The sequence below is a fragment of the Glandiceps talaboti genome, chromosome 12 (genome assembly GCF_964340395.1).
Source record: "Glandiceps talaboti chromosome 12, keGlaTala1.1, whole genome shotgun sequence".
In the NCBI taxonomy this organism is placed as follows: Eukaryota; Metazoa; Hemichordata; class Enteropneusta; family Spengelidae; genus Glandiceps; species Glandiceps talaboti.
The window spans coordinates 1,934,370-1,960,441 of NC_135560.1; the positions used below are offsets into that span (position 1 = coordinate 1,934,370).

The 26,072-nt window shown below is 35.0% G+C and overlaps 1 protein-coding gene across 4 annotated transcripts in view; it reads right to left on the reverse strand.

The window, feature by feature from the left end:
* LOC144443458 (uncharacterized) overlaps positions 1-24,219 on the reverse strand; it is a 30,530-nt gene extending 6,311 nt beyond the window's left edge. For 2 of the 4 annotated variants that reach the window (XM_078132941.1, XM_078132937.1), the window contains exons 1-9: positions 24,130-24,219; positions 22,113-22,814; positions 17,955-18,173; positions 14,601-14,729; positions 13,935-14,188; positions 9,699-9,829; positions 7,316-7,726; positions 4,965-5,170; positions 1,879-2,098 (exon numbers count right to left, since the gene is read on the reverse strand). In XM_078132941.1, the coding sequence (XP_077989067.1) occupies positions 1,879-2,098; positions 4,965-5,170; positions 7,316-7,726; positions 9,699-9,829; positions 13,935-14,188; positions 14,601-14,729; positions 17,955-18,173; positions 22,113-22,785 (2,243 nt within the window). In that variant the 5' untranslated portion in view covers positions 22,786-22,814; positions 24,130-24,219. Of the gene's footprint in view, positions 1-1,878; positions 2,099-4,964; positions 5,171-7,315; positions 7,727-9,698; positions 9,830-13,934; positions 14,189-14,600; positions 14,730-17,954; positions 18,174-22,112; positions 22,815-23,148; positions 23,181-24,129 lie in introns of all 4 variants that reach the window. The other 2 variants (XM_078132938.1, XM_078132940.1) reach the window with 2 other exon arrangements.
* Positions 24,220-26,072: the final 1,853 nt, after the last annotated feature.

Below are 26,072 nucleotides of genomic sequence, written 5' to 3' on the forward strand. Positions count from 1 at the left end.
TTTTACATCAATGTATTATATCAGTGTAGTGGTCACAGGTTGTCAGTGTATGGTGTTTTTACATCAATATATTATATCAGTGTAGTGGTCATGGGTTGTCAGTGTATGGTGTTTTTACATCAATGTAGTATATCAGTGTAGTGGTCACAGGTTGTCAGTGTATGGTGTTTTTACATCAATACTAGTATATTATATCAGTGTAGTGGTCATGGGTTGTCAGTGTATGGTGTTTTTACATCAATATATTATATCAGTGTAGTGGTCATGGGTTGTCAGTGTATGGTGTTTTTACATCAATGTATTATATCAGTGTAGTGGTCACAGGTTGTCAGTGTATGGTGTTTTTACATCAATACTAGTATATTATATCAGTGTAGTGGTCACAGGTTGTCAGTGTATGGTGTTTTTACATCAATATATTATATCAGTGTAGTGGTCATAGGTTGTCAGTGTATGGTGTTTTTACATCAATGTAGTATATCAGTGTAGTGGTCACAGGTTGTCAGTGTATGGTGTTTTTACATCAATGTATTATATCAGTGTAGTGGTCATGGGTTGTCAGTGTATGGTGTTTTTACATCAATGTATTATATCAGTGTAGTGGTCATGGGTTGTCAGTGTATGGTGTTTTTACATCAATGTATTATATCAGTGTAGTGGTCACAGGTTGTCAGTGTATGGTGTTTTTACATCAATATATTATATCAGTGTAGTGGTCATGGGTTGTCAGTGTATGGTGTTTTTACATCAATGTAGTATATCAGTGTAGTGGTCACAGGTTGTCAGTGTATGGTGTTTTTACATCAATGTATTATATCAGTGTAGTGGTCATGGGTTGTCAGTGTATGGTGTTTTTACATCAATGTATTATATCAGTGTAGTGGTCATGGGTTGTCAGTGTATGGTGTTTTTACATCAATATATTATATCAGTGTAGTGGTCATGGGTTGTCAGTGTATGGTGTTTTTACATCAATGTATTATATCAGTGTAGTGGTCATGGGTTGTCAGTGTATGGTGTTTTTACATCAATGTAGTATATCAGTGTAGTGGTCACAGGTTGTCAGTGTATGGTGTTTTTACATCAATGTATTATATCAGTGTAGTGGTCATGGGTTGTCAGTGTATGGTGTTTTTACATCAATGTAGTATATCAGTGTAGTGGTCACAGGTTGTCAGTGTATGGTGTTTTTACATCAATGTATTATATCAGTGTAGTGGTCATGGGTTGTCAGTGTATGGTGTTTTTACATCAATGTAGTATATCAGTGTAGTGGTCACAGGTTGTCAGTGTATGGTGTTTTTACATCAATATATTATATCAGTGTAGTGGTCATGGGTTGTCAATGTATGGTGTTTTTACATCAATGTATTATATCAGTGTAGTGGTCATGGGTTGTCAGTGTATGGTGTTTTTACATCAATGTATTATATCAGTGTAGTGGTCATGGGTTGTCAGTGTATGGTGTTTTTACATCAATGTAGTATATCAGTGTAGTGGTCACAGGTTGTCAGTGTATGGTGTTTTTACATCAATGTATTATATCAGTGTAGTGGTCATGGGTTGTCAGTGTATGGTGTTTTTACATCAATGTATTATATCAGTGTAGTGGTCATGGGTTGTCAGTGTATGGTGTTTTTACATCAATATATTATATCAGTGTAGTGGTCATGGGTTGTCAGTGTATGGTGTTTTTACATCAATGTATTATATCAGTGTAGTGGTCATGGGTTGTCAATGTATGGTGTTTTTACATCAATGTATTATATCAGTGTAGTGGTCATGGGTTGTCAGTGTATGGTGTTTTTACAAGTAGTTACATCAATTATACCGATATGATATGTCATACATTTTACTTAATTGATGTTAGTTTCATACCTATCTGCTCTTGTCATTTGACTGAAAGATGTTTCTGGAAGTTCAAATGACTGTGTTGGACTACTAGTTGATCTACTTGGTAGAGGGGGCTGTTGTGTTGTACTTGTAGATGTCGGTGGAGGTGGTGGTGGTGGGTCTCTCATTGGTATGGATGATTCCATAATTCGTTGTTGGTGACCACCTAGTGTTTCATACAATGTTGTTTCTTGTCTATCGTCACCTAATATAATACATACCAAATCCAAGTTGTGACATCTGCATACATTTAACATTTCCTAATAAATATCTTTAAAACTGTGTACAGTACAAAACCATACAGTACACAAAGTGTCTCATTCTATGTATTTTAACAGCCATCAAAACATATGATATAATCAAAGCAATGATTCCAAAAATGTTTGGTATATTTAATGGAAATAAATCATTGATTCTGTCATCATATTATCACATAACTAACATGTGAGTTTCCATCATGTTGTTGCAAGTCATCACATAACTGAATGTCGTTAAATATTATACTGTAGGTCATTGAATGACTTATACTATTACAATTATACTTACTGTAGGTCATTGAATGACTTACACTATTACAATTATACTTACTGTAGGTCACTGGATGACTTATACTATTACAATTATACTTACTGTAGGTCACTGAATGACTTACACTAGTCTATTACAATTATACTTACTGTAGGTCACTGAATGACTTATACTATTACAATTATACTTACTGTAGGTCACTGAATGACTTATACTATTACAATTATACTTACTGTAGGTCACTGAATGACTTATACTATTACAATTATACTTACTGTAGGTCACTGAATGACTTATACTATTACAATTATACTAACTGTAGGTCACTGAATGACTTACACTATTACAATTATACTTACTGTAGGTCACTGAATGACTTATACTATTACAATTATACTTACTGTAGGTCACTGAATGACTTACACTATTACAATTATACTTACTGTAGGTCATTGAATGACTTACACTATTACAATTATACTTACTGTAGGTCACTGAATGACTTATACTATTACAATTATACTTACTGTAGGTCACTGAATGACTTACACTATTACAATTATACTTACTGTAGGTCATTGAATGACTTACACTATTACAATTATACTTATTGTAGGTCACTGAATGACTTATACTATTACAATTATACTTACTGTAGGTCACTGAATGACTTACACTATTACAATTATACTTACTGTAGGTCACTGAATGACTTACACTATTACAATTATACTTACTGTAGGTCACTGAATGACTTATACTATTACAATTATACTTACTGTAGGTCACTGAATGACTTATACTATTATAATCATACTTACTGTAGGTCATTGAATGACTTATACTATTACAATTATACTTACTGTAGGTCACTGAATGACTTACACTATTACAATTATACTTACTGTAGGTCACTGAATGACTTACACTATTACAATTATACTTACTGTAGGTCACTGAATGACTTATACTATTATAATCATACTTACTGTAGGTCATTGAATGACTTATACTATTACAATTATACTTACTGTAGGTCACTGAATGACTTACACTATTACAATTATACTTACTGTAGGTCATTGAATGACTTATACTATTACAATTATACTTACTGTAGGTCACTGAATGACTTATACTATTATAATCATACTTACTGTAGGTCATTGAATGACTTATACTATTACAATTATACTTACTGTAGGTCACTGAATGACTTACACTATTACAATTATACTTACTGTAGGTCACTGAATGACTTACACTATTACAATTATACTTACTGTAGGTCATTGAATGACTTATACTATTACAATTATACTTACTGTAGGTCACTGAATGACTTACACTATTACAATTATACTTACTGTAGGTCACTGAATGACTTACACTATTACAATTATACTTACTGTAGGTCATTGAATGACTTATACTATTACAATTATACTTACTGTAGGTCACTGAATGACTTATACTATTACAATTATACTTACTGTAGGTCATTGAATGACTTACACTATTACAATTATACTTACTGTAGGTCACTGAATGACTTACACTATTACAATTATACTTACTGTAGGTCATTGAATGACTTATACTATTACAATTATACTTACTGTAGGTCACTGAATGACTTATACTATTACAATTATACTTACTGTAGGTCATTGAATGACTTACACTATTACAATTATACTTACTGTAGGTCACTGAATGACTTACACTATTACAATTATACTTACTGTAGGTCATTGAATGACTTATACTATTACAATTATACTTACTGTAGGTCACTGAATGACTTATACTATTACAATTATACTTACTGTAGGTCATTGAATGACTTACACTATTACAATTATACTTACTGTAGGTCATTGAATGACTTATACTATTACAATTATACTTACTGTAGGTCACTGAATGACTTACACTATTACAATTATACTTACTGTAGGTCATTGAATGACTTATACTATTATAATTATACTTACTGTAGGTCATTGAATGACTTATACTATTACAATTATACTTACTGTAGGTCACTGAATGACTTACACTATTACAATTATACTTACTGTAGGTCACTGAATGACTTATACTATTACAATTATACTTACTGTAGGTCATTGAATGACTTATACTATTATAATTATACTTACTGTAGGTCATTGAATGACTTATACTATTACAATTATACTTACTGTAGGTCACTGAATGACTTATACTATTACAATTATACTTACTGTAGGTCATTGAATGACTTATACTATTATAATTATACTTACTGTAGGTCATTGAATGACTTATACTATTACAATTATACTTACTGTAGGTCACTGAATGACTTACACTATTACAATTATACTTACTGTAGGTCATTGAATGACTTATACTATTACAATTATACTTACTGTAGGTCACTGAATGACTTATACTATTACAATTATACTTACTGTAGGTCACTGAATGACTTATACTATTACAATTATACTTACTGTAGGTCATTGAATGACTTATACTATTACAATTATACTTACTGTTACTGAATTCTGAGTCTGATTCTGATTCACTTGAAGTATAACAATTCTCATCACTACTGCTAGATGCAAGTTGAACATGTTCCTGTTTTTCTTTTTTCTTCTTGTTAACTCTAGCATACGGTGGATGTTCTTTGGCATCTTTATCTTGGGCTATCTGTTCCTTTGTGTTAGTTTCATACGTAACAGTCTTTGTGGAATATTGTCTGTAAATTAGAAATAAGATAACTATCAATGTAATAATGACTGCTTTTAATAAACTTAAGCAATGACCACCTTATTTGTTATTGATCTGGAATATACTATTCCAGCGGCAATGGTATTTTTTGAATATCGTAAATACCTATAATAACGTCATTATTTTGTATTACGATCATCCTAGACTAGAATATCCCCATCCTGGAATAGAATATTACCATCCTGGACTAGAATATTACCATCCTAGACTAGAATATTACCATCCTAGACTAGAATATTACCATCCTAGACTAGAATATTACCATCCTGGAATAGAATATTACCATCCTAGACTAGAATATTACCATCCTGGAATAGAATATTACCATCCTGGAATAGAATATTACCATCCTAGACTAGAATATTACCATCCTAGACTAGAATATTACCATCCTAGACTAGAATATTACCATCCTAGACTAGAATATTACCATCCTGGAATAGAATATTACCATCCTGGAATAGAATATTAGCTCACAACTGTGGTGCTAGTCTAGATTATGGATATGACCCTGGAGAAGGACAATTGTCAGACTTGAGTCCCATATTACTCTGTCTGCAAGCAGGACTATGACAAATCTTGTGTATTTTACACATTTTCAAATAAATTTACGTAGAAAAATCAGTGTCTGCATACACACTCCATTAGCCCAAGAAGACAGAGCTATTTTGCCTATAGTATAAGCTCACATGTGCAAACAGTATGTGCAAATGATTGTTAGTGAAATTGACTGTTAGTCTGATTGTCCATGACAATATGAGCAAAATGTTTCAATATATTTCTCAGTTTATCAATGCGTGTTACAGATCACTACAGTCGATCCCTATAGGAAAATCATGGTTTCATTTGCTTTCGATTTGTTTGTGCTTGTCGCTAATGCGGTTCTCTGATTGGCAGTTATTTATATCCCTGAACTGTGGAGATGACTTTTGCTCAACCTCGGATGTTCCATCCTCGATAGCAATGTTTTATCATGTGTCATATTGTATCGGAAGAATATCCAAGGTCTAGCAGCTAGACTAGTTATACCCCAACATGGCAAAACTTAGAACCTTCGCATAGGGGGATTTTGGCAACATCCTCTCCACATAGTCTATTCAAGTCAATTATCGAGAAGTCATTAAATGATTATCTCATCACACACCCACTTCATTAACTTTTGTTGACAAGATCACATGCCATTACGTACGTAGTAGAGTGCAGTGTTGTACGTAGTAGAGTGCAGTGTTGTACGTAGTAGAGTGCAGTGTTGTTTATATTTGTGTATTATGAATCTAATCATACCTAGTATTTGGCATTAGGTAATGCTCAAAGCTATGTTGCATGTTTTAACACCGAGAGTTGCAGATACAAGTAAATGAGGTAATGTCTACAATGAATGTAACGCCTAGCGCCTTGCTTGGACTGTGGGCTTATCATCCACGTCACAAGAAATTGGTTGACATGTGGGTTCATAAAATACCACTTCATTTATAGTTGTGATGACCCAACAAACAGAAAAAAGTCTCTTGATTTCAGAAACTTCTGTTAAGGTGTTCATAAATTTTAAAACCCTGTTTTCATACTATTCAAGTGGTTGTTTTTGAAATTCATTTATTGTACATCACTCCCTAGCTCCTAGAACAACAATTACATCTCTCTCCGTGTATGTCAGAACTGTTTTTACTGTCATTTTTTCAAGACAAGAAAAATAGCATTGGCTCTTCTGATTCCACTTCAGTAAAAATTAAAAATTCTATTGCAATTTTGACACACATAAAACAAATGAATTCTTACCCCCCCCCCCCCCTCCCCTAAATGAAGGAGTTACGTTTGTCATGCATCAGTTTTAAAATGACACGACCCCTATGTGCATAAAGGCTAAGCCCTTGTAAATGTATATGTTGTGTACTTTGCAAACTGAATGCAGTATAGTTATTTGTTTGCATGACTTTCACTGCAAGCTACCTGAGGCATAAACCATCATTTGGAAATTGATTACTTGTGAGAAAAAGCTAGTATTATCATGATATTATATGTGAACCATCAACTGATAAAGAATAACAACAATTGTGGATTAGAAAAGATTGAAGTGATACCTATACTATGATGTACATATAGTTTGTCTACTCACCCCACTGTACTTGTTTGCTTTCTACTGCCAGTACTCTCATCATCATCATCATCGTCATCATCATCATCCTCACTACTGACTGAAGTCAATGAACTATCACTACTACTTGTATGCTTGTAATCAGCAACTAGTGGTTTATGGGATACTTGCACTGAGGTAGATGTCATTTCATCATCTATCATCTCACTTTCTTTTCTTACTGCATCCTCCTTTTGTTCACTTTGTTTTTGTCGTTTCCTATCTTCTCTTCGTTTCCGGGGTGGTTTATGCTCCATTTGTACACTGGAACCTGATCTTGACCGTACTAATGACAGATCAGAGTCTGTGCTATAATCCTCCATACCAAGTGCTATGGTTTTAAAATTCTCATCATCACTAGAATGATGTCTTGATCCATAACGTTTTCTCCTCCTACAAGATTTAAAATACCACAATATAGAGCTTTACAAAGTAAGTAATGCAATTTATTCTAAATTTTACCATAGACTTGAATTACTGCAGAAACTTTCAGAAATGGTGAGATTAAATAGCAAATCTTGTAAAGATTTCAATGAACAGTTTTTAAAAAAGTTACTCATTATATGTATTCCATACAATTTTTTGGTGTCTGTTACACTTTTGTTTCTGTTTTTGTCTTGTCTTTGTACATTTTTACCTCGAGTAAGGGTATGGGAGGTATTAACATCTGATTAAAATAAAGGAACAAAGAACTTGCCCGTTCAAAGCCTCATTTTGTTAATCAGTCAGAAAAATACTTTTCCCTTCAAATAATCAAGTTTCCAATCGTCAAAGTAGTTGACTATTGAACATGATCTATGTGACTACACGAACGACGTAGTCAAAATATCACAATCTCTAAGTTCCGCGTGACTCGTCAAGCCCAACTGTTGCAAACCAATTGTCTACACATGTGTAGTCTAGGTCATATATCAATGTTGAACATGATACACACGTGGTTTAAACGTCATACATGACGGTAAGGTCGACAGGTCAGCACATGGAAATGGCGTCGTTCAAAAGAGCATGTCCTGGGAAGAGAAATGAAACCCCACCAAAATGTCAGAAAATTGATGACTTTCTACTTAAAGGTAAGTGTGAAATTCTTTTTGGTATCGTTGATAACTTTGGCAGACCCGGAGATCGAATATGTTCATTCTTTCTATGGTAAATAAACAAAATAATAGTCAGTGGGCTAGCGGGTTGTCAGTCGGTCGATGCAGTGCTAGAATATGTACTTGACCAACACGTAACCACAACTGCATAATAGTCAGTGGGCTAGCGGGTTGTCAGTCGGTCGGTGCAGTGCTAGAATATGTACTTGACCAACACGTAACCAGAATATGTACTTGACCAACACGTAACCACAACTGCAGAATGTTAGTGTTGTACTTCAATTTTATGTCTTTGACTTTTGTTCCTAGGTTTATCTACAAACAATTTTTATCACAATTCATCTATTTTATTACACTAGTAATTAAATCTGCTGTTACACTTATTTCATGAATTTGTTTTTGCCCACTGTGAATGGCCCAAATAATTGAATTGTGTTATGCAATTGTATTTCAGGACAGTCAATTGATGTAATGTTGATTGATGAGATGACTCTAAAACTTCATTGTGTAGAAGACCTGTACTGAAGCAACAGTATAAATGGCCTGATTATGGCTTACTTTTGGTGATTTCTGAACATAGGTGGAGTAGCCTATATATTCAGATCAGACTGTTCTGTTTGAATTTTGTTTTGAAGTGATTGACTGTAATGAATGTAAGTAATGGTTAAACATTAAACATAACAAACTTTATATGCCCTATAAAGTTGTTGATGTACCATTACAGTGTTAATAACTAATTTGCATGATTAATGATTTTTGGTAATTAAGACATATCATAAGAATGCATACTTGAATTTCAATATCATTTGGTACATCTGTTAACCATAACAAAGCGGATATGTCTTATAAAATTTGTTGATATAGCTCACATGAAATATTTGCATAATTAATGAATTTAGGTAACTAGGCTGTATCTTAAAAATGCAAACGTCAAATTTCGTATAATATGGTACATATATCAACCAAAATAATACACACCTGTCGTATGAAGTTTGTTCCTACAACATTTACCTTTACTGAGCATTTTGAATAATGACATTATTCAGTAATTAAGCAGTCATGCACTCTTCAAATTCCGTATAATTTGGTACATACATTAAGTTAATCTAAGAATGCACGCTTGTCCAAAAAAAGCCTGTTACCATAGTTTTTTAGTTTAATGAGTTATTTGCATAATTAGTGATTCCCTTACGGGAGGCATTCAGTTTAAATCTGGTTAACTGATATAACCTTTTGTCACTCTGACATTGGTTTAAATAGTCTTGTTTTACCTTTTAGACCGTCCCCTTGATACAGGTCTGGAGATCTCAATAACAGAGGGCTGTGTTTCTACAATCCTTGGCACACGCATCTGTGGACTTGTCATGGTGCCTCGAGTATTTTGATTTGTAAGGTAGTCAGTCTAGGTGAAAACACAAACAATTCAATATGTTAGTCATTCAGTTTTAATGGAAATCTCTCTTACATTGTGTACATTTGTATTTAATAATAATGCACTGACAACAGCCTATTATTATACCCCTGGTACAGACCTATAACAACACATTGACAACAGCCTATTATTATACCCCTGGTACAAACCTATAACAACACACTGACAACAGCCTATTATTATACCCCTGGTACAGACCTATAACAACACATTGACAACAGCCTATTATCATACCACTGGTACAGACCTATAACAACACACTGACAACAGCCTATTATTATACCCCTGGTACAGACCTATAACAACACACTGACAACAGCCTATTATTATACCCCTGGTACAGACCTATAACAACACACTGACAACAGCCTATTATTATACCCCTGGTACAGACCTATAACAACACACTGACAACAGCCTATTATTATACCCCTGGTACAGACCTATAACAACACACTGACAACAGCCTATTATTATACCCCTGGTACGGACCTATAACAACACACTGACAACAGCCTATTATTATACCCCTGGTACAGACCTATAACAACACACTGACAACAGCCTATTATTATACCCCTGGTACAGACCTATAACAACACACTGACAACAGCCTATTATTATACCCCTGGTACAGACCTATAACAACACACTGACAACAGCCTATTATTATACCCCTGGTACAGACCTATAACAACACACTGACAACAGCCTATTATTATACCCCTGGTACGGACCTATATCAACACACTCACAACAGCCTATTATTATACCCCTGGTACGGACCTATAACAACACACTGACAACAGCCTATTATTATACCCCTGATACAGACCTATAACAACACACTGACAACAGCCTATTATTATACCCCTGATACAGACCTATAACAACACACTGACAACAGCCTATTATTATACCCCTGGTACAGACCTATAACAACACACTGACAACAGCCTATTATTATACCCCTGGTACAGACCTATAACAACACACTGACAACAGCCTATTATTATACCCCTGGTACGGACCTATATCAACACACTCACAACAGCCTATTATTATACCCCTGGTACGGACCTATAACAACACACTGACAACAGCCTATTATTATACCCCTGATACAGACCTATAACAACACACTGACAACAGCCTATTATTATACCCCTGATACAGACCTATAACAACACACTGACAACAGCCTATTATTATACCCCTGGTACAGACCTATAACAACACACTGACAACAGCCTATTATTATACCCCTGGTACAGACCTATAACAACACACTGACAACAGCCTATTATTATACCCCTGGTACAGACCTATAACAACACACTGACAACAGCCTGTTATTATACCCCTGGTACAGATCTATAACAACACACTGACAACAGCCTGTTATTATACCCCTGGTACAGACCTATAACAACACACTGACAACAGCCTATTATTATACCCCTGGTACAGACCTATAACAACACACTGACAACAGCCTATTATTATACCCCTGGTACGGACCTATAACAACACACTGACAACAGCCTATTATTATACCCCTGGTACAGACCTATAACAACACATTGACAACAGCCTATTATTATACCCCTGGTACGGACCTATAACAACACACTGACAACAGCCTATTATTATACCCCTGGTACAGACCTATAACAACACACTGACAACAACCTATTATCATACCCCTGGTACAGACCTATAACAACACACTAACAACAGCCTATTATTATACCCCTGGTACAGACCTATAACAACACACTGACAACAGCCTATTATTATACCCCTGATACAGACCTATAACAACACACTGACAACAGCCTATTATTATACCCCTGGTACAGACCTATAACAACACACTGACAACAGCCTATTATTATACCCCTGGTACAGACCTATAACAACACACTGACAACAGCCTATTATTATACCCCTGGTACAGACCTATAACAACACATTGACAACAGCCTATTATTATACCCCTGGTACAGACCTATAACAACACACTGACAACAGCCTATTATTATACCCCTGGTACAGACCTATAACAACACATTGACAACAGCCTATTATTATACCCCTGGTACAGACCTATAACAACACACTGACAACAGCCTATTATTATACCTCTGGTACAGACCTATAACAACACATTGACAACAGCCTATTATTATACCCCTGGTACAGACCTATAACAACACATTGACAACAGCCTATTATTATACCCCTGGTACAGACCTATAACAACACATTGACAACAGCCTATTATTATACCCCTGGTACAGACCTATAACAACACATTGACAACAGCCTATTATTATACCCCTGGTACAGACCTATAACAACACACTGACAACAGCCTATTATTATACCTCTGGTACAGACCTATAACAACACATTGACAACAGCCTATTATTATACCCCTGGTACAGACCTATAACAACACATTGACAACAGCCTATTATTATACCCCTGGTACAGACCTATAACAACACATTGACAACAGCCTATTATTATACCCCTGGTACAGACCTATAACAACACACTGACAACAGTTTATTATTATTCTTTAACTCCCTGGTGAGTATATAAGTACATTAGGATTGACTCCTTCACATAGCAATCTCTATCTGACCAAGTCCTACTGTATTCAGCAGGCATAACTGCAATACTATGAAATGAAATGGACAGGATTATGAAATGGACAGAATGATGAAATGGACAGGATGATGAAATGGACAGGATTATGAAATGGACAGGATGATGAAATGGACAGGATTATGAAATGGACAGGATTATGAAATGGACAGGATGATGAAATGGACAGGATTATGAAATGGACAGGATTATGAAATGGACAGGATTATGGAATGGACAGGATTATGGAATGGACAGGATTATGCTGAAACAAGCAATAAGTGAGTTTTGAGTCTGTCTTTTTAACCATTTACCACTTTTCTAACTCTATGTATTATATGATATCTTTAGGTACGGTAAAGGCTAGGGCGTCAGTTGAATTTGTATATAAAAACTTCATAAAAACCTTGAAGCAGTCACTAGAAACTATTTTCCACACGCAAAAAAAAAATCCATTCATAATTAGAGGCACTACACGGATTAAATATTCCAACATTGGAGAATTTTCTGTGTAGCTAGGGGTTTAATACGAGGGAAATGAGAAATTCATCCATGCCTAATTCTATATGTAAAGTCTAAAGACCTAAAGATGGTGTAATAATTATTTGATGGCATTTCGAAACACCACTTTAAAACAATTTGCAAATGAAACTGTCACAAACGACAGTAATGTTGTTACTCATGGAATTGCAATGGCACTTTTTTGGTTGATATACGACAGTAACGTTACTCATGGCAATGCAATCATTAATAGCACTTTTTTGGTCGATAAAACATGATTATTAAACAATTCTGACAGTAGTTTTTTCAAAGTAGCATGTATAGTTCGATAACAAGGAATCGCAGAGTAGCACTCATTTTTTTACCGAAATTTACAGTTTTAAAAATTCATTTAAAAAAAATGAAGATGGATATCGACAAAAACTACAGACAGAAGTTGGACAATTTTATAAGGAATATATAAATGCCAATAAAAGAGTAAAACATCATGTAGTTTCCCAGATAGAAATGAAAATATAAAAAATAGTTAATTTTCATATTTATTGGTGTCATATTTCATTAATCATAAAGAAAAACACAAAATAATAATACTCCTAAAACAATCATATCAAGAAGGATGTTTTCTGCAAGTTTGGTCGCAAAATCTTTATTCTGACATTTTTTATGATTTTTTTTAATACAACAAAGAAATGGGGAAAAAATAGCCTTTACTGCTTGCTACCTTAACACTGTGACAGTCACAATTTAATTTGCTGTATATTTACTAAGGACTCAATGACCATCACAACACATTACATAAAGTTACAAATACTATTCAACATTAACTATCTCAATTTCAAGTCATAATCTTATAATATTGTCTGACGTACTAAACTATAACCTAGGAGACATCAGGAAAGCTATTAATTTTGAGACTTACTGTTATTGGTGATTTCTTCACACTGATAACTCTTCTTTGTTTGTATAACCTATTAGATCCCAGTTGTAAGTGATATTGTATGGCATCTGTAAGTTTAGCTACCAGTCTATCTTGAGTTGAACCATCAGTGTCAGCACACTGTGCTACCAATGACAATGCTTGTTTGTACTGTGTTATGGCCTTCTCTATATCTCCCTGATGATAATAAACAGCAGCTAAACCTTCACTTGCTTGCCACTGAGCCCGTTTGTTACCTGAAGGAGAAAATAACATTATTGCAAGTAATTAACTGATTCCTTGACTTGTACTGTGTCTTGCTTATACTGTGCCTTGCCTATGTACATCTCTGTGAAAGCAAGGGGTGAAAAATTTGCATGGTAATTAACATATTGGTAACAATGTTTTAACCTACAAAACACACACACACACACACACACACACACACACACACACACACACACACACTCCCACACCCATACACACACACACACACACTAGCTGTCCCCAACACCCATGCAGTCCCAATACCCACCCACTCACCCACATGCATGAATGCATGCACATGAACGTGCATGCACACACACACACACACACACACACACACACACACACACACACACACACACACACACACACACACACACACATATATATATCTTTATTTACCTGTGTCCTTTGCTGCTTGCAAGGCATGCAGGTAGGCCTCTCCAGCTGACTCATAATCAGCTAGTTGACTAAATGCAAAGGCCAAGTTGCTGAAACACTGTCCTTGTCCACTACGATCACCAAGTTCATCTACAAAGATGAATATTAAGAAAGAGATGATGACTGTCTGACAGACTGTCATTTTACAATATGCCTCCATTTCATCATCATTGATACATGTACATTACAGATCAGAAAATTTACTTCAGAGTCAGAGACATAAACATAATTATAGTATATAACATCAAAACAAAAACAAATTAAAAATACTTGTAATATACAATACATACATGTACACATCATTAATCATCACATTTACATGGTCTATTATCACATCCATCTACACAGTATAGATGGTCTATTATCACATCCATCTATACAGTATACATGGTCTGTTATCACATCCATCTACACAGTATAGATGGTCTATTATCACATCCATCTATACAGTATACACGGTCTATTATCACATTTACATGGTTTATTATCACATCCATCTATACAGTATATATGGTCTATTATCACATCCATCTACACAGTATAGATGGTCTATTATCACATCCATCTATACAGTATACACGGTCTATTATCACATCCATCTATACAGTATACATGGTTTATTATCACATCCATCTACACAGTATATATGGTCTATTATCACATCCATCTATACAGTATACACGGTCTATTATCACATCCATCTATACAGTATACATGGTCTATTATCACATCCATCTATACAGTATACATGGTTTATTATCACATCCATCTACACAGTATATATGGTCTATTATCACATCCATCTATACAGTATACACGGTCTATTATCACATCCATCTATACAGTATACATGGTCTATTATCACATCCATCTATACAGTATACATGGTCTATTATCACATCCTTCTACACAGTATACATGGTCTATTATCACATCCATCTATACAGTATACATGGTCTATTATCACATCCATCTATACAGTATACATGGTCTATTATCACATCCATCTACACAGTATACATGGTCTATTATCACATCCATCTATACAGTATACATGGTTTATTATCACATCCATCTATACAGTATATATGGTCTATTATCACATCCATCTACACAGTATAGATGGTCTATTATCACATCCATCTATACAGTATACACGGTCTATTATCACATCCATCTATACAGTATACATGGTCTATTATCACATCCATCTATACAGTATACACGGTCTATTATCACATCCATCTATACAGTATACATGGTTTATTATCACATCCATCTACACAGTATATATAGTCTATTATCACATCCATCTATACAGTATACACGGTCTATTATCACATCCATCTATACAGTATACATGGTCTATTATCACATCCATCTATACAGTATACATGGTTTATTATCACATCCATCTACACAGTATATATGGTCTATTATCACATCCATCTATACAGTATACACGGTCTATTATCACATCCATCTATACAGTATACATGGTCTATTATCACATCCATCTACACAGTATACATGGTCTATTATCACATCCATCTATACAGTATACATGGTTTATTATCACATCCATCTATACAGTATACATGGTCTATTATCACATCCTTCTACACAGTATACACAGTCTATTATCACATCCATCTATACAGTATACACGGTCTATTATCACATCCATCTAAACAGTATACACGGTCTATTATCACATCCATCTACACAGTATACATGGTCTATTATCACATCCATCTACACAGTATACATGGTCTATTATCACATCCTTCTACACAGTATACATGGTCTATTATCACATTCATCTATACAGTATACATGGTCTATTATCACATCCATCTATACAGTATACATGGTCTATTATCACATCCATCTATACAGTATACATGGTCTATTATCACATCCTTCTCCACAGTATACATGGTCTATTATCACATCCATCTATACAGTATACATGGTTTATTATCACATCCATCTACACAGTATACATGGTCTATTATCACATCCTTCTCCACAGTATACATGGTCTATTATCACATCTTCCTACACAGTATACATGGTCTATTATCACATCCATCTATACAGTATACATGGTTTATTATCACATCCATCTACACAGTATACATGGCCTATTATCACATCCATCTACACAGTATACATGGTCTATTATCACATCCTTCTACACAGTATACATGGTCTATTATCACATTCATCTATACAGTATACATGGTCTATTATCACATTCATCTATACAGTATACATGGTCTATTATCACATCCATCTATACAGTATACATGGTCTATTATCACATCCATCTATACAGTATACATGGTCTATTATCACATCCTTCTCCACAGTATACATGGTCTATTATCACATCCATCTATACAGTATACATGGTTTATTATCACATCCATCTACACAGTATACATGGTCTATTATCACATCCTTCTCCACAGTATACATGGTCTATTATCACATCTTCCTACACAGTATACATGGTCTATTATCACATCCATCTATACAGTATACATGGTTTATTATCACATCCATCTACACAGTAAACATGGTCTATTATCACATCCATCTATACAGTATACATGGTCTATTATCACATCCTTCTCCACAGTATACATGGTCTATTATCACATCCATCTATACAGTATACACGGTCTATTATCACATCCATCTACACAATATACATGGTCTATTATCACATTCATCTATACAGTATACATGGTCTATTATCACATCCATCTATACAGTATACATGGTTTATTATCACATCCATCTATACAGTATACATGGTCTATTATCACATCCTTCTCCACAGTATACATGGTCTATTATCACATCCATCTATACAGTATACATGGTTTATTATCACATCCATCTACACAGTAAACATGGTCTATTATCACATCCATCTATACAGTATACATGGTCTATTATCACATCCTTCTCCACAGTATACATGGTCTATTATCACATCCTTCTACACAGTATACACGGTCTATTATCACATCCATCTACACAGTATACACGGTCTATTATCACATCCATCTACACAGTATACATGGTCTATTATCACATCCTTCTCCACAGTATACATGGTCTATTATCACATCTTCCTACACAGTATACATGGTCTATTATCACATCCATCTATACAGTATACATGGTTTATTATCACATCCATCTACACAGTATACATGGTCTATTATCACATCCTTCTCCACAGTATACATGGTCTATTATCACATCTTCCTACACAGTATACATTTACATGTAACTTACTATGTAGGGCAGCAGCATCTTCATGGAATCGTATTGCTCGTTGAAAATCAGCAAGTGAGTTATACACTGCACCTAAATTCATCAAACTAACAGCTTCTCTCTTCCGATTGGAATGATGGGGATCCCGGAATAATGGTAGAGCCAATTCAAAGCACTGTACAGCCTTTGAGAAGGTAGCCAACTGAACATATCCAAGTCCTAACTCATGGTACACTTTACCTACAAAACACACACAAAACACAGGTTTAAACTTCTTTGTGGGGTGGAGTTCTGCATTCTGCTTGGATGGAAATGTTCTTATAACTAACCTTGGTATAACCTTACAATTTCATATCTACAAAATATACAGAATCAAAAATTAAAAATAGCGCCAATGTAGCACAACTGTACAGTTTTCAAATGTTTATTCACATGGTGATCCATGCTAGGTATAGCTTCATTTGCTGAATAAGTATCCAGTTGCCTATCCAACCCTGTTGTTATCTTTGCAATATACGTGATCATTTGGCTGTTGCTATGGGCATGGTCTTGTTGTTTGGCACATTTGCATGCATTTTTCGAATGTTTATTCATTTGTCTATTGATCCCTGTTGTTATCTTTGCATCTACACAGTATAGATGGTCTATTATCACATCCATCTACACAGTATACATGGTCTATTATCACATCCATCTATACAGTATACATGGTCTATTATCACATCCATCTACACAGTATGTATACACGGTCTATTATCACATTTACAGACATTTTTTAAATATTTATTCTGTATATTCATTTGTCTAGATTAATCCTTGTTGTTTTCTTTGCAATATGTGTGATCATTTGACAGTCCTCTACAGACTGTACAATGTATATGTTTGAGATTGGACAGTTATTTGGCTGTCCTCTACAGACTGTATATGTTTGAGATTGGACAGTTATTTGGCAGTCCTCTACAGACTGTATATGTTTGAGATTGGACAGTTATTTGGCAACACTCTACAGACTGTATATGTTTGAGATTGGACAGTTATTTGGCTGTCCTCTACAGACTGTATATGTCTGAGATTGGACAGTTATTTAGCAGTCCTCTACAGACTGTATATGTTTGAGATTGGACAGTTATTTGGCAGTCCTCTACAGACTGTATATGTTTGAGATTGGACAGTTATTTGGCAGTCCTCTACAGACTGTATATGTTTGAGATTGGACAGTTATTTGGCTGTCCTCTACAGACTGTATATGTTTGAGATTGGACAGTTATTTGGCAGTCCTCTACAGACTGTATATGTTTGAGATTGGACAGTTATTTGGCAGTCCTCTACAGACTGTATATGTTTGAGATTGGACAGTTATTTGGCAGTCCTCTACAGACTGTATATGTTTGAGATTGGACAGTTATTTGGCAGTCCTCTACAGACTGTATATGTTTGAGATTGGACAGTTATTTGCCAGCACTCTACATGACTTGTAAATTTTACTAGATTGGGCTATTATTTGGCAGTTGTTTACTGGTTAGATGATTACCTTGGGTAAGTAGAATATGTGGAGCCCCCTAAAACAATGGTATTTTACAGTGTTTATAGTGTGAATGATATTTATACCTGTCAATGATCTATGGATTTGTTGACTGTATCCCTGTAACCATGACAATGGTTCATACAAAGTACTGACCTTGAGATTACATGGTATGATATATAGAATCTGATAAAAATTCCTCTGTAGTGAAGAAGAGTCTGACACTCAGCACACACACTTTATTGATTACTCTTTACATTTATTTACATGTACAAGTTTTGTTTCTAACTGTGTTGTAAGTATTCAATGTACACTGTGCTATCTAGTATATCATAACTGCATGTACTATAGACAAAGGCAAGCTTACAACAAATACAGAAACCTGTATATATATACAGGTAAATCTACAATATACAGTGTATGACAAGTCATCAGGTTGGTAAAACATAGCAATAATTAGTATCACCACTTAAAGTAATGATTCACCTGTAGACTTACTGAGGGCAGTACCTAAGCTGCCCCAGGTGGGGAGCTACTCCCCATATTTGAGTATAAGTGTATGTTTGGTCTAATATGGGGTCTGTTTTTTCGAGCTGAAGAATCTAAAACGGGGTTCACTTTGCATTATTTTTTTATTTTGCTTGGTCTAAAATGTGGTCCATTGTCCTTCACCAAATCATAACTGCCATTAATTGCCCCAAAATGTTGCCCCAAATGTTGTATATTGTCTAAACTTTCAGCTTTTAAAAACCTATAATGGTCTAAAATGGGGTATTGATTTTTGGTTAAAGTGGGTCTAAAATGGGGCCTTGGGGTTTCCAGCACTGCAGCCATACACCCCTACCAGAGCTGGTCGCTGCTGGTATAGTCTAGAATTCTAAACTGGTACAGTATTATGTTTTAAAAACTTAATTGCTCATACACAGTCTATTCATGACGGTTGTTCGAACACAGAAATCTGTGCTCCCCAACTGTGTTCATATAAACAGGGTTGACTTTGCGTCTCCGCGTAGGTTTAGTTTTTACCAGACTGGAGGTGGAGTCCTGGTTGTACATTTGCATATCAGTGCAGTCTGAGAAAGCGACAGTCAAAACAGCTGTATCAAATGAGTATTAATGAGCAATGACAACAGTCTGTCAGTTTGTGAGGGATTACATGGACATGTGCCCTTTGCCCTTTGTTCACCACAGGGGAGCACCACAATTTAACACCTTTTGTAACTGTCATGACTAGCTAGTAGTACTGAAGTTTTTAAAACGTCATACTGTAGTCAATTTAGAATTCTAGACTACTACTGGTACCACTGCCTTGCAGTAAAGCCAACAAATGGACAGTTTGACAAAACCTGTGGACCTGTACAGTACAAGTAAAACTGTTAGTGTATAAAATACCATATGCTTCAGGTAATTTTGCCAACATATCAGAAAAATGACCTCTCACAGGAAGATATGGAATGGTATTTGGCAAATAACATACTTATACGTCAGCTGCGACTACGAATTCATTTTTGAATGTCTAAAAATGCTGTTTCATTTCAAAATAAAATCACTTCCATAATATTATACTGTCAAGCGTAGTATCACATAATTCTCTGATCACTGCAATGCGATTGTTTACATCTCAGCCTTAACTTTATCATCCAGTCAGAGTGCATGTTAGACTGTAAGATACGTCGTGACGTTTCGCCCTCACCGGCCTCCGAGGGCGCACCGTCACGGCGTACCTTACAGACTAAGTGCATGTTTGCTCAGTAGTATGACACAATGTTTACTATTTGCATATCACTCATAAAACTAATAACCTTCACCTGAAAAATGAGTGTGTCCTTGCTTTGTGAACTGTATTCCATTAAATGTACAATAATGTTCAAGATATGCCATGGTGGTAATTTTGATTTCATTCGTAAATTTAGGAATTCAAGTCTACAATCACACGTATGCCATCACTGGACTTTCTGTGTGTAATTTTTGATGATTTACCTTGACACAGTTCAAAGACTTGTTACAATGTATACAACAATGACATTTTGTATGGTTGTAGCTAGATTTCTAGTTGTCTGCTAGGTTTGTTTACAAAGGGTCGTGCAGTGATCATGTGATACAACATGCAAAAATATGGCTGTTGGTGAAAAATATACCTGCATATTCTGCAGGGCTCTCGACCAATCAGACTTTAAGATTGGTGACAGGTGACATATAAGTACATGTAGATTATTCCTTTCTGTTGTGGACATGGACATTTCAGCCAAGATGAATACAAACACTTTTAGCCTCTATCTTATCAGAGGCATAACATTTATTTACATTATTTGATACATAATTGGGTACATGTATGTAATTATTTAATCTTGACCACATTTTATTCCTTTATATCACTTCAATCTCAGGAATGTGTAAAATAAGAAGAGATATATACAATGGTATTAGTATAAATTGTTATTTATGTCTGTAATGACTATTTTGTTATACATGTCTATAATTATTAAATAACCTACTCATTACTTTCTTACAATCAAAGCTGACAAAGCATTTTACTATCTTTTTCTCATTATATTTTCAGTTTGTAAGAAGCTAAGAAAATGGATTTGAAAAATGGACTACCTACCTGTACATCTACTTAGTGGTTTTGTATTGAAATGAGTGAATGTGTGATTTACCTAGTTTGTAGCTTTGTTCCTGTTGTCCACATAGTTGTAAACAATCATCAAGTACCTTGGTAGATGAGATGATGTCCTTCATCTGTAGAAGACAGCTACCTTGTTCACACAAAGCAACGGTCTGCTTGTACATATCACTGCCACTTTCATACAGTTCTGATGCTAATCCAAACTCATTTCCTGCTTGTCGATATTTGTGCAAGTATTTATAAACTGAAGCAAGCTTGCTGTGTGTTTCAGCTTCCATTGCAATATTCTTGGAATCCTTGTACTCTAATGCAGCCCTCTCATAACTTTGTATTGCTTGATTGTGATGGTGCAATGCATCATGTGCAAGTCCAAAGTTGTAATAAAGATCTGCTGTAGAAGTGCCATCTTTGGTATTTTCAGGTGGGATGGCTTTCTCTAAAAGTTCAATACCTCTTTGTGGTTGTCCTGTAGCTATGTATATAGCACCAAGATTGAAGGCACAGCCTCTCAGAGTGTAGTCATCATTCAGTTCAATAGCCTGACTATAAGCTTTGTCAAATGCTTCAACTGCTGCTTTCATTTTTCCATGTGTTAGTTCTTCATTCCCTTTCTTTGTATATTTGTTGATGTTTCCTGAGAGGAAAGTTTCCCTGGGTGTTTTCATCTCCTCTTGGATGCTTGGAACAGAGACCACAGCATCCATTTTGTCCAATTCTCAACGAGTTCAAACTTCTGAAAGTTGAAGAAATAAGACTTCAGTGAGGAGTTTATACAGGAGACATATTTTGTATTGTTTTGATATGTATACTATTAGTGAATTTGTATTATGCCATGTGCAAATAATGTTTAAGAATGACAGCTGGACTGATATATATTCCAAAACTTTTTTTAGGGGAAATTAATTTTAAACTTACATTGTCATCCTTGGCAAAGATATCTGTACATATAAATATACGTTAATTTGCCAAATAAAATCAATGTAACACTGTACAAAAGACATATTTCCTATGAATATGAATACTCAAGTGTGTCAATTGTGGAGAGATATTAAGATGTTGAAACTCACTCTACTGACTTGCATCACAAATCCTGACAATCCTGTAGAATTGAAAAATGAACTAGTAATAGTATGATTGATTGATTGATTGATTTATTTATTTTTTATTTATTTAAGCCAGAATCAAATTTTTAATGAGTTATCGGTTTACCATGAAACTATATCAAAACAAACAAATATTGATGCATCCATTAACTAATGAGAACTAAGGATGGGTTTATTGCCAACAGTCTGGGTAGGTTCATTAAATTTATAAAAAGGTTTAACTTTTTCAAATCATAGTTACTGTAGTTTAGTGTTATTTTATTTCTGTGTAGTTACATTGTATCTGTATATCATTGACCATAACTTATGTTCTTGTATGACGTAATTTAGTGTCAAATAAAATATACTCTACTCTACTCTACTCTACTCTTTATTTGAGTACACCCTAACAAAACCCTGGGGAGTTGTTAATAGCACAATACATAAATGATAGTAATATCACAACAAATGAAACAAATGTCTTTTGATGCATGCATAATGGAGTAACTAAGCCATCACATCTTAAAAGTGTGTAACATTTACCTCCACGGTGCATCTGTGGGGGCTAACAACATCCAAGGTCAACTACATTATAATAATACACCCCAGTAGTACATCCATGGTCAAGTGTAAACCAAGTCACAGACTACACACATCACTAGAAATTAACTTGAATGCAATTATGTATTTATTGTACAGCTGATCCATTATTCTATATTCTTGCCAAAATATGGTAAGATTTGCGATGTTGATCACAAGTTGTGGGAGTTCTTGTGAACGGCATATGTAGTATGTACTATAACGATGAGTGCACATTGACGGTGGAGGGTTTATCTATGGTCAATATGCAAATACAGCCAGCAACACAGTAAACGTAAACACATTTACGCAGTTGTTGACTACGTCAAACATCTGACACGTTATCGTGAACATGATAAATAACTCATCTTTCGATTCACAACTTACCGAGAAAGACAATTTTAACTCGCGTTTTACAGCTCTCTGGAAAGGTAATTGTAGCACCTGTCTGTCGGTAACGTCAAGACACGGGATACATTTTGTTTCTATGTTATGTTGAGCTTGAGTGACGTCAGACACAGCAACGCCACTAGAGGGCAGTCGTCAAAGCGGTGGTAGTATGGGGGTGAGACTGTGTGTACTTATCTTAAACTTGTCTAGAAAGGGTGAGATGGACTAATCCTGCTATCCTGTAAACTTGTCGAGCATAATACAACAGACATCAGAGTGGCGTACATTGTTAATAAAATATTCACCTTTTCTGTCTTCAGGCATGGAAGTAGAACCCCAGTTCCATGCTTCAGGCATTCGGACATGCATCTCACTATAAATTATAATTTCGGAGGGTGTTTTCGTCGATTTACTTCGCCCCATTTTCAACTCACCCCATTTTCAACTCGTCCCATTTTCAACTCGCCCCAACAACACTAGTAAACGTTTATAAATCTAAACGATACATGGACTCGAAGTACAGGGACCGAAACATTCACATGGTTTTACCTATGTGGCCAGTTGAAGTGTAGCAAATGTAACATTTCGCAGCAGAAAGTGGTGTGGGTTTTGGCTAAGTGTTTGCTAGATCTAGAACTTATATTAGCACAACAACTTTGCTCAGTCATGGAATATCACTTTTCACATTAGAACTTAATGTTTACAACCCAAATAAGAAATAATAATGATAATATAACCAGGGATAGTATTAGTGATGATAATAATAATAACTTTATTACTTAACAACATGCTGTGGAAACCATGGTATAGTAAACACAATACAATACAATACAATACAATACAATACAATACAATACAATACAATACAATACAATACAATACAAAACAATACAATACAATACAATACAATACAATACAATACAACACAACACAATACAATACAACACAACACAACACAACACAACACAACACAACACAACACAATACAATACAATACAATACAATACAATACAATACAATACAATACAATACAATACAATACAATACAATACAATACAAAAATACAATACACATTACTTGTCTGCTGGGGGGATCTTTCGAGATGTATCTAAAAGAAATTTGGCAAAAGGAAGTTTATCATCTGAACTTAGAATATACAAAAATTTCTCTTGACTGTTTAAAGTGTTAAAATAAGCACATTTCAAAGATATCGAAGAAAATAAAACCTCACTCTCATTTTCATGTTGTGGGCAATGAATAATAAAATGAAATTCATCTTCAACCATTGAGGAGCAATACTTGCGAAATCTTTCATTGGCAGGAATTTTCGGCATAGTGACCGACACGCTTACGACTTCCGCGCGTACTGGTTTTGGAGACGTGTCTCCTCTCCCACTAAGTATTGCAGTATGTGTTTACAGCGCAAGTGTTACTTCATTTATTAGTGGAATACGAGATACCACAGACCTGCCAAACTGAGTACTACTAGGTTCGATTTCATATATGCACCGGTAAATTATATTGTAAGTGATCGGTCAGTTTCTTCGGCCTGGGGGGTCCGGTGGATTGGTAGGGGGGGGGGGGGGGGTCACCCTGTTTTTGAAATTGGCAGTAGGGGGGGTCATGCTGTTTTGAAAATTGTGGATGGGGGGGGGGGTCATTGTGTTTTAAATTGTGATGGAAGAAAAAAAATCCTTTCTACAATGGCATATAGCCTTGTCTGAAATGTGGTACATGTCAATATTTGTTCTTGTCCCTGTTTCTTACATGAATTCTTTAATATTACTTATTAGTTCAAACATAACTATACATATACATATACATATACATGTATTACCTAGCTACCACACTAGTTACAGAACATGTCATGTAAATGCTTGGCTGTTTCACAATCAATGCTTCACTTATATTGCAGTTTGGGGCAAAAGTGAACTTGTGAC